At 41.8% G+C, this 11,587-nt stretch overlaps 1 protein-coding gene across 4 annotated transcripts; it reads left to right on the forward strand.

The window, feature by feature from the left end:
- The first annotated feature begins 1,224 nt into the window (after positions 1 to 1,224).
- cdkn3 (cyclin dependent kinase inhibitor 3) lies at positions 1,225 to 10,399 on the forward strand. 4 transcript variants are annotated; one of them, XM_063184342.1, is made up of 8 exons: positions 1,225 to 1,335; positions 3,729 to 3,814; positions 4,424 to 4,479; positions 4,609 to 4,653; positions 6,665 to 6,887; positions 9,164 to 9,195; positions 9,310 to 9,413; positions 10,134 to 10,399. In XM_063184342.1, the coding sequence occupies exons 1-8, from the start codon at positions 1,324 to 1,326 to the stop codon at positions 10,218 to 10,220; spliced, it is 645 nt and encodes a 214-aa protein (XP_063040412.1). In that variant the 5' UTR covers positions 1,225 to 1,323; the 3' UTR covers positions 10,221 to 10,399. The 4 variants fall into 4 exon arrangements, with proteins under 4 accessions (XP_063040412.1, XP_063040410.1, XP_063040411.1 ...); XM_063184340.1 differs by having other exon boundaries at positions 1,256 to 1,335; positions 3,693 to 3,814; XM_063184341.1 differs by having other exon boundaries at positions 1,266 to 1,335; positions 3,733 to 3,814.
- The last annotated feature ends 1,188 nt before the right edge of the window (positions 10,400 to 11,587 follow it).

The following is an 11,587-nucleotide window of genomic DNA, read 5'->3' on the forward strand; positions in this document are numbered from 1 at the left end:
GGGAACGATGGCTAGAGTCGCGTCACAACCGGCCACTGCCCGACCGCCCGTCAGGTCTTACACACATGGTACAAGGGCAGAAAAAAGACAGTCAATGTGTAAGAAAGAGAGAGAGAGAAAAGAGAGAAGAAAATAAAGGAAAAGAATAAACCAAAAGAAAAGAAGCTATTCAATTAGTTTACAAAATGGTACAAACTCGCATGTCCTCAAAGGCTAAGATGATAGGCCTATCAATGAACACCAAAGTGAATTAATTGCAGGCTACTGTTCAGAACTAAAACAACGCCTGAGAGAAAACATAGTCGTTCTACCTTTTCACATAAAGGGAAAATGAAAACATAGCCCTACAAAAAACAACAACAAAAACTACACAGATACTCACCTGGTACCAAACTCCACTTATCCCTTTCCCAGGAGTCGACAAAACAATATCCGTTTGTCCGTATCGCACCGAGAAAACAATTCACTTAACATGCCTTTTGAAAGATTCTAACGTTATTTTAGCAAGTCTATTACCAACACACTCTTAATTGGACCTGCACTCTTTTTGCGCATTTAGTCGTCGTAGTACATAACCTTCTCTCTATGGAAGGAGAGAGTGTGTGAACGACAGGAAGACAGATACCCGATACCGCTGTGGAAGGTCCCCAGAGAACGTCAGGGCGAAAGGTTCAGTCCGCAATCAAACCCCATTCCCAGGATAGACAGTCATCATCATCCGGTTCCCCTACGTCCCACGCCGCAGTTCTACACACGAGCCGCTTGTAGGAGGTGTGCGCGCATGGACTGTCCCGAATGCTGGAAGCGACCGAGCAACCTGCCTCAGCATGCGCTCACTCATCACTGGTCCACTACAGCACTTTCAAAAGAGAGCCTACTTCTTTAAATGCAATAGCTTTATTGAAGGGAATTATTACAAGCAATTTCCTTTTCATTCTAGACAACAAGACAAATTCTAGACTACAACCAATATGACCATCTTTTTTATGGCATAGGCTACATTAATTCATCAGCCGCCTTTAATGACGCATAGTGAATTACCATAGAGCTCTATGGCTACACCGAATTATAAACACTGAAGTCTTGAGACTTGTCTAGACACTGAGGCATCATGCAATAGAACAGCAACTGTAGGAACTTATTGTAACCCAGCAAAGATACTAAATATCAGAAATGGTATGGTGTATTAACAATGTAACCACTACGAATTGTTTATAGGTGTGGCTTATTCCTAGGGTGCTTGTCGCTCATTGGCCAGTTGGTGCAAAGTGAGTTTTTAAAATGCTCTCATGACAACACACACACCCGGGCGCTGAATGGACTATGGTGAACTTGGTAAGAATACTCGAATAACTTACTGTGGCCGTATTTGTCGTTTAAAATTATCGCAGCAGCTCTGTAATAAGTCGCATTACATGCATGCATTGACTAAATGAAGCTTGCAAATGTTTAGTGATCGATTTATAACATCACTACGACGGCTAACACACGCGTTAGCTAAGCTGCTTAGCTATTCATGCAAAGCCGACCTGCACGAAATACTCATTTATTCGTCGTTCTTCACATTCATGTCAGTCGCCACATTCTGTCATATCATATTCTGCAACGGTTGTTAAGATGTTGTTTAAAAGGTCTCGTGTATGGGCGAACTAAATACCAAGCATGCATTTGCAGAGGTTCGTCTGTATTCTTGACTGTGTCGAAGAAGAAGAAGGAAAGCACGAGCTGTCAGTGTATTCGAGTCTCGTGAACACGCCTGTTGAACCAGTATTTCCAAACACGAGCTGTGCCTGTGTGTAGAGCATGCTTTGATGACTGACAGTCACAGGGGGCTTCCCTAGCAGGTGGCCAATACTCCAATTCAGTTTAAAATGACCTAGAGGACTTGCTGTTATGTTACCTAGTCTTATATGTTATTAGCTGTCGATGTTTGTTGACTGTCAATGCAGAGTTGAATTTTATGTAGCTTTACCCAGTTGGGTCATTCCACGCCAAATCAACAAGTGCCCACGCACTTAGGTCTCAAAAAATTCTGAAAATATTACCAAGTGTACCCATGGTACTTAAGAGAAACACTGTACATTTATTTGAATGTAAGATGTATACTCTCCGTGTTACAGCCAATTTTACTGGGGGAGGGGGGTGCCCATTTTGTTCACACTCTTTTTTTTGTCAAAGTTCACAAGCCCCTAGCTCAATAACTAAACCATGTAGGAAGCTCAAATTTGGCATGCTGGTACATAGATAGGAATAGTTTGTTGCTAAACTGTCAGTTTCGGTCTGTATGATCGTGCATTGTCATAGCATTCCCTCAAAGATGATACAAATTGTACTGGAGTTTTTGGCTGTGCTCTGTTTAGGCCTTCAGAAGACATATTTGTGCCCAACCTTGCCTCTTGATTTTTTCCCCTTGTAGAGACAAGTAGGAACACTCTCATAAAAAGCTATAAATAGAAAGGAAACCCCATCAGTGTTTGAAAAGAAGACCTCACAAGTCTGACAAATCATTTTGGGTGTCATTTTCAGAGCTCCAGAACCCCTTGTGGGATTGTCCACAGATTTTTATTTTATTTTTTTCTTCATTCTCCATGAATTCTTCTTTTTAAAAATGCCAATGAGACTTGTCTTATGTGATGTTTTCTTTTTTAATTTCCAACCTGAACATGGGAACCATGCACATTGAGAGCAATATGTTTTCTATGCGTTTCTTCCGCTGCCATCTGCTGGTCAAAAAAAGTAACAACATGACTCTTTGTGCCTGACCTACTGTCTCTTTTGGTGTGCGAACCTGCTCCCACATTGAGCGCTCCTGAAATCATTGAAATTGAAAGGGATTCCTGCACCCCTGCACAGGGACTCTCGGGTGATCATGTCTGGGCAAAATTTGCATTTGATTATTTAGTCTTCACATTAAATGTTATAGAAATCATGTTGCTCTCTTTTTGCATTTTGCCCATGTTCAGGGTGGAAATTAAAAACGAAAACATCACATAAGACAAGTCTCATTGGGATTTTTAAAAAGAAGACTTCATGGAGAATGAAGAAAAAAATAAAATAAAAATCTGTGGACAATCCCACAAGGTGTTCTGGTGCTCTGAAAATGACACCCAAAATGATTTGTCAGACTTGTGAGGTCTTCTGGTCAAATACTGATGGGGTTTCCTTTCTATTTATATATTTTTATGGGAGTGTTTCTACTTGTATCTACAAAGGGAAAAAATCAAGAGGCAAGGTTGGGCACAAATATGTCTTCTGAAGGCCTAAACAGAGCACAGCCAAAAACTCCAGTACAATTTGTATCGTCTTTGAGGGAATGCTATGACGATGCAGGATCATACAGACCAAAACTGACAGTTTAGCAACAAACTATTCCTATCTATGTACCAGCATGCCAAATTTGAGCTTCCTACATGGTTTAGTTATTGAGCTAGGGGTTTGTGAACTTTGACAAAAAAAAAGAGTGTGAACAAAATGGGCACCCCCCTCCCCCAGTAAAATTGGCTGTAACACGGAGAGTATACATCTTACATTCAAATAAATGTACAGTGTTTCTTTTAAGTACCATGGGTACACTTGGTAATATTTTCAGAATTTTTTGAGACCTAAGTGCGCGGACACTTGTTGATTTGGCGTGGAATGACCCAGTTGTGAAGTAGGCTGTATTCATTCTTTATTACTTTTTTACTTATTAGGCCTACTGTTACATTTTTATTTCATGTGTATTCAAGCCAGCTGTCATGAGAACAACAGAGTTTGACTCTTCTGATGAGGAAGACACAGGAGAAGAGCAATCCACCCCTTTTGAGATCTCTTGGTAAGTAGTCTTTAAACTTCACGAGGAGGCACCCAGATCCACCAGCTACGTCCTTTTAGTGGTCACATCACCGACTAACTAGTGTGTGCTTTCTGGGGGGAATGCTTTAATTCCTTTAGTTTTGACAAAGTTTTTGGTGAGGGCCCGCACACCTCGAATGTTTCTTTTTTAGCAGGTGCAGCTTTTCAAGGTACTCCAGTCTTCGTTTAACTCAAGGAAGAGCGTGACACTGCTTCTTCACAAATCACCACTTTTTTCTTTTTCTTTTTGTGCTGACGTTTCGGCACTAGGCCTTCATCAGAGTAGTCTCTGGATAGCAGTACTCTGATGAAGGCCTAGTGCCGAAACGTCAGCACAAAAAGAAAAAGAAAAAAGTGGTGATTTGTGAAGAAGCAGTGTCGCGCTCTTCCTTGAGTTAATTCCTTTAGTAACATTGCTAGTGAACCTGTATTGAATCCCTGATATTACTGTCTTAACGAGAGATCATGACACTTTGTATGAAGTACCGGTATGTTGTGTACTGGTAGCATTAATGACTGTGCAAGCCTGAACTGGATTGTTTTCAAGCATACAACCTTGTTTGTTTGTTTGTTTGTTTGTTTACTGTAGGCTGTCCTTGGCTGCGGTAGATTGTCCGCAGTCTTTGGGTATTTGCTCACTACCAGGTAAGTTGCAAGCCCAAGTCCCAGGGGTGTTGAACAGTGGTGTATGCACTGCACTGTATGTATGTCACAGTGACCCAAGGAGGGAGAGGGGAAAAACAGCTTGCTTTCTTTGTTCCCTGTCTCTGTTAGGATGCAAATACAAAGACGTGAGGAGGAACCTGCAAAAAGACCTGGGTAAGATGATCTCCTTTCATGCAGAATACACAGGCTTACGTATAAATTGCTGTCAATAAGCAAAATGCATACATGAACATAGTGGTGATTCTTCTGCATGATTTCCAAGACAATTCTGTGAAGTTACTAGATTGAGAGTAAAATGATCAAGAAGAATATGGCTGGAAAAGGAAGCTGTGCTCCAGCAGAGAGGTTAATGAGCACAATGGCCACGTTTACATGTTTTCAATTCCCAATTATTAATTCAGAATTAAATAGCTCTGTCTAGTTTACATTGAACTTTCATTTAAGTCCGAATTGTGAGCTGTTTACATGACGTTTTCAAAGCGGTATTAAGCTTTATTCAGAATTAAATTGCTTTAATTCTGAATTAAATGTCTCATGTAAACAAGGCCAAAGAGTAATCGTGCACAGTTTAGAGAAGTGCTTTATTAGTAGAAGTTCTAGTGTCACTCGATAAAGTTTCTATTGAAGAAAGAACAAGAGGCCTGAAAATAGTAATGATTGCAGGGCTATTCAAATGGCGGCCCTGGGGCCAGATGTGGCCCTTGGACAGCAAGGTTACAAAATAGAAATGAATATGTACGCTATCCGTATCCGTGCGTAATTTGCAATCATTAACACTTCATGTTAGAGATATTTCTCCTATGCACATGAGAGTGATATCTTATCTGAAATATTCTTATAATAGACAAGGCTACTAAGAAATAGAGAAGAGAATATCTGCTCTGTCTGGAAAGTTTGTTTCCGCTTGTCCGCATATTTCTCACCCTCACCTTGGACGTCAAGCTGCATGCGTTTACATATACGAGGGTTGCCAACCGTCCCTTGAAATATGGAATCGTCATGTATTTAGAGATAAAAGTATGAGTTCCGTATTGAGCCGAAATGGGACAGGAAATGCAGGAAATTACATCTAAGAAATGCATTTTTTTTCTGGGGGAGGACCCCCAACCCCCCCGCCTCCATGAAGTGTACTGTATTTTTTACATTAAGTGCGATCGACTTAGAATTTTGTCAACCGATGGACAGAAAACACGTGAGCGAGAACTTGTTGTCATGATGTGGGTGTTATTAAAACAGCGCATTTAAAGTCGGCTACAAATATAAACGAGACGATGAGCTTGCACCAGTTTGCTCTGGTGTGGAGAGGGGGGGGGGGGACAGGCATTGAGGAGGAGCTGAAGTGGGGACCTGCGCAAACTTGTGTATAGGTGTGAGACAAGAATCATATATACCCGTGAGTGAGTTGTTGACCAACCAGTTCATGGGCGCGTGACCTCGGAAGGGGTCTGCAGACGAGCGTTGAAGGGGATAAGCAACTGCAGAGGTTGCAAGATCTGACTGCAGTCACATTCATCCAGCGATAGTTTGACACCATGTGACATGTCACCTTGTCGACGCAACATCGCCGAAATTTTGAAGTTTGACAGGAAATCTAACCATCATGCAGCATTTTCATCCAGAGTGCATTGCTGTCTAAATGCGCATGCATACGTTGACGACTACTCGAATGCACTTATTGACAGTTGGCAACCATAATACACTCCATGTTCGGCCCCTTTGATGAGAGGAATTCAAAAAAACTGGCCCCAGGTGACATTTAATTGAACAGTCCTGGATTAGAGGGACATAGAGCACATCATACAGAGAGAGGGTATAATAACAAGCAGGCAGAATCTCACAAATAAGTCATTGTTTGTATCTTTGTGGACATGTGCACATACAGCATGTGCTGTACATGTGTCAGTGTTAAGGATCACATGCACGTATTTGTGTGTTGTCAGAGCATCTCTGTGTCTGCTCATCTCTGTCTTCATTGTACAGTGCACATACAGTACACGTGCAGACATTAAAACAGATCAAATATACTGCACAGCTTTTTATACAAGTGTGTGTGTGTGTGTGTGTGTGTGTGTGTGTGTGTGTGTGTGTGTGTGTGTGTGTGTGTGTGTGTGTGTGTGTGTGTGTGTGTGTGTGTGTATTCATCCCTGTGCTCCTTGTGCTGTAGGTGAGCTGCAGGAGCAGGGTGTGCAGGACGTGTTTGTGCTGTGCACGCGCGGGGAGCTGCAGCGCTACCGGGTGCCGGGTCTCCTGGAGGCCTATGGCCAGTATGACCTGACCACCCACCACCTCCCCTTCCCGGACGGCTGTGCCCCTGAGCTGCCCCACTGCTGCGCCATCCTGGAGGAACTGCAGGAATGCCTACAGGCCAACCGCAGGACCGTCATACAGTGAGACATACGCACACACACATACACACACGCACACGCACACATACACAGAACTGCCTGCAGGCCAACTGCAGGACCATCATACAGGTGCACACAGACAGAAAAGCATACGGGCATACACACGATGTACAGTGCCCTCCATAATTATTGGCACCCCTGGTTGAGATGTGTTTTTTAGCTTCCAAATATTTTATTTTTTTTCTAAATAATATGGGACCTTAATGGAAAAAAAGAGAAAAATCCAACCTTCAATACAAGTGCATTTATTCAGTGGGGAAAAAATCCCACATAAAGAAATAATTATTTGACATCAAATAATGTGTGTCACAATTATTAGCACCCCTGGTGTTAATATTTTGTACAACCCCCTTTTGCCAACAAAACAGCACCTAATCTTCTCCTATAATGTTTCACCAGATGGGAAAAGACAGAAAGAGGGATCTTCAGCCATTCCTCTTTGCAGAATCTCTCTAAATCATCCAGAGACCTGGGTCCTCTCCTCTGTACTCTCCTCTTCAGCTCACCCCACAGGTTCTCAATGGGGTTGAGGTCAGGGGACTGAGATGGCCATGGGAGGAGCTTGATTTTGTGTCTGGTGAACCATTTCTGTGTAGATTTGGCCATATGTTTAGGGTCATTGTCTTGCTGAAAGACCCAGTGACGACCCAGCTTCAGCTTTCGGGCAGAGGGCAACAGATTTTGATTTAAAATGTCCTGGTATTTCAAAGCATTCATGATGCCATGCACCCTAACAAGGTTCCCAGGGCCTTTGGAAGCGAAACAGCCCCACAGCATCACTGACCCACCCCCATACTTCACAGTGGGTATGAGGTGCTTTTCAGCATGCGCATCTTTCGTGGTACGCCAGACCCACTTAGAGTGTTTGTTGCCAAAAAGCTCAATCTTGGTCTCATCTGACCAAAGCACACGGTCCCAGTTGAAGCCCCAATACCGCTTGGCGAACTCCAGACGCTTGCGTTTATGATTGTGAGTGAGGAAAGGTTTTCTCCGTGCATGCCTCCCAAACAGCTTGTTGGCGTGAAGACAGCGCCTGATGGTTGATTTGGAGACTTTGTGACCCCAGGATGCTACCATTTGGTGTAATTCTGTAACAGTGAGCTTTGGAGATCTTTTGATTTCTCTTACCATCCTCCTCACTGTGCGTGGTGGCAAAATAAACTTGGGTCCTCGTCCAGGCTTGTTTACCACTGTTCCAGTTGTTTTGAACTTCTTAATTATTCCTCTCACAGTGGATATGGGCAGCTGCAGTTGAGTGGCAATCTTCTTGTAGCCTCTGCCTGACCTGTGAAGGTCGACGCACATCTGCCTCACTTGTATGCTGTGTTCCTTTGTCTTTCCCATGTTTAAGAGTGGATAAGAGAAATGGCCTCGGTGTCACGTCATATTTATACCCCAGGGAAACAGGAAGTGATGAATTACTAATTAAATGTTCCTACATACTCTGGTAAACTTTGTAAACTACTGTAGAAATGACAGAAATGCTTCAATTATATTTATTTCCTGGGAATTGTTAAGGGTGCCAATAATTGTGGAACAGGTGATTTAATGAAAAATAATTATTTTTTAGTCAGGGATTTTTTTATTTTCTTACAATTCATTTGAGTTGAAGGCTACATTTTCCTACAATTTTCAGTGTGACAGTATTCTTCTGCAATAAACACTGAATTTATTTGAAGGCTTTTAACACATCTCAACCAGGGGTGCCAATAATTATGGAGGGCACTGTATATGTTACATTTATCACGGTGACGCGCATGAGGGGATACACACACACACTGTATAATATATACTGTGAGACACACACACACACACACACACACGCACACGCACATGCGCGTGTGAGGATACACACAGTTACACCTGCTGCACCATCGTGGTGGTGATGCAGGACTGCAGGACCGTCATACAGACAGACGCACAGGCAGGCAGACAGACAGACGCACACACACAAACAGACAGACACACATGCGCATGCACACACACACACACACACACACACACACATACACACAAACAGACAGACACACGTGCACACGCGCACACACACAAACAGACACACGTGCACACCCACACACGCATGCACACACAGACACAATTGGGGGGATATGAACAGTTGCACAGAAGAAGCATACAGGTAGATGTGCAATAAGTGCCTGGGGAAAAAAACATTTATGATCACAGTTGACACATATGAGAGGGTAGAAAACTGGAGAAATATTGTGATTGAAACTCTTATTTTTTTCCCCTTTTTGCAGTTGTTATGGAGGTCTTGGTCGGTCGGCTCTCAGTAAGTGCACTGTCCCTTCCAGCTCTAAGTTCAGCAATAGAAAACATCAGTCATTGCATTTAAAATTCATTATTTATCTCTCTCTCTCTCTCTCTCTCTCTGTAATCTGCCTAGTCGCGGCCTGTCTGCTGCTGCAACTCTCCGTCTCCATGACGCCCAATAAAGCCATAGAGATCCTGCGGGAGCTGAGAGGGGGCGGGGCCATTCAGACAGTCAAGGTGAGTGACAGCTGAGCCGTCATGGCTGAAAGAACATGAGTGACATGACTCTTGGAGCACTAATTTAAAGGCAGATGTGCAAACTTCTTGTCAATACTTTTCTACAAATGTAAAAGTGATCAGCTACAAACTTTGCCATGCTGAGTTTGTCGTTTGACAAAATGCATTGTTCCTTTCTTAGAATGCGCTGTACAGGCACACACACTGTTATTTGTACCGTGTGTTCAGGTGGGCAGTATGGCAAAGATATGCCAATTTTTTCATGATCATGTTTGTTTTTACAGACATAACAGTAGTTTCTGTATTTCGCTGTTGTGAAGCACAATTCATCAACATCTGTTTATTTTCAGCCATAAACTCAATGTTACCTTTTTTGTATACATATGACCTAAAGAGCTCTGAGTACAGTACTTTTAAGTTGCACGCTGCATATTGTAGCATGTACAGTAGAGGAGTGCACTTTGATGTTGATGCAAAAAAACAGAAAAAACTGCACCGGTAACACCTGCATGCTTACCCTCTGCACATAATTTTGTATTTGTATATGTGGTAAGGTAAAGTAACTGAAAGCAACTGGCTCTTTTGATGTATGCATAGCTTTGTTTCAGTTTGATTAGTGTTTATAAAAAAAAAATTCTACATACTAAATGAGTAAAATATATTAAATTATCAAAGGTAGGAATATACACAGAAAAAATATCTATCTTGTTTATTTCACAGCAATACAACTTCCTTCACGAGTTCCGGGAAAAGTTTGCAGAATACCAGGAGACCAAAGCTTTCTCAGAGAGGTCGGTGTCCCGATAACGAGCATACGGAGCGAAGCCTTACCGAGACGGGATTCTGTCTGTGAGCATCCAGCATCGCATCATCAGGGAATACACTGCTTTGTTGTTGGATGTGAACAAAAAAATATGAATTGCTTTTGTTAAATAATCAGTGAATATTTGTTTGTACTGCACTTTAAAAATGCAATTTGGTAATAAGTCTGTTCTAAATCTAGTATGCTTTGTATTTAGTCGAGTACACGTTTGTGGACAGGTTTTTTTCAGTATGCACCTTTTTAGGATTAAATTATTAGAATGACCCTGAACCTGAAGATATAAATAATAATGTGAATTAATAAAATGGGTTTCTGTTGGGAAAACAGGGTTGTTCATTCTACCTTCAATTCTGCTGCTGTTGTTCAACGCGCAGAATCTGTCAAGACAGTCACATGGTTCTACACTTAAGGGTCAGTGTATGACATCTCCCTTCCCCTTTGCAAACCTGCCAGGACCAACAAGTGACAATATGATACTTGAAGCTTTTGAGTTATCCATGTTGTCTGCAGTAAACAAAACAACCAGAACTTATGTCCGTGATGAGGTAACAACACAGTTCAAAATGTCACAATATCTGAACCCCTTCATAATGTAAAATTAATGCTGATGAAATATATACAATATATATAATGGGAAAATGGAATGCCAAAAATCACCTTTAAAAGTATGAACAGAGACTGTTGAAGCCGTTCTAACCATCGCAAAGCACTGGCACCCTCTTGAGGCAGGAGACGAAACCATCACATTTGTGAATTGGCTTGCTGTGACTTACTAGGTCTGAATGTTCAGGCTCTTGTCTTTGAAATCAGCTAACTCCATATATTTAATGTCTGGTCACGTTTCAAAGCCTATTTTGCTTGTTTCTCATACATTTTGTTCAGTTTCTTTAAAGGAACAATCCAACAAAAATGTATCATATGTAGATTAGTTCCAGTAAAGTATAATATATAGAATTTCTCATCTGTTTGCATTGCCTACCTAGCCAAATTAAGCGTAGCCCTGCAAGTCTATGGGCGCAAACAAAACAAACATCAACGTACTTAGACACTACTTAAAAATGAATGTAAAATTCACTAGAGTTCAAAACAGTAATTTAATCCAGCCCTGTGATCACTTGTGGCTTGATGCTAATGCTCCCATTTACCTCCAGTGATTATGCTAAGCTATGCTAATAATTCTGTTGCCAATAAATCTAAGTAATGAAAACACTGAAGAAAATATGCACATTCATGAATACTGCTTGGAAGTACTGCAAGTATGTGAATCAAAAAATGGTGGACTGTTCACTTAATCACTTGACCTGTACATGTACACCCTCTAGCTATCAAATTAATTGGAAATGAGCATGCA

Source organism: Engraulis encrasicolus, chromosome 19, assembly GCF_034702125.1.
Source record: "Engraulis encrasicolus isolate BLACKSEA-1 chromosome 19, IST_EnEncr_1.0, whole genome shotgun sequence".
NCBI classification, from domain to species: Eukaryota; Metazoa; Chordata; class Actinopteri; order Clupeiformes; family Engraulidae; genus Engraulis; species Engraulis encrasicolus.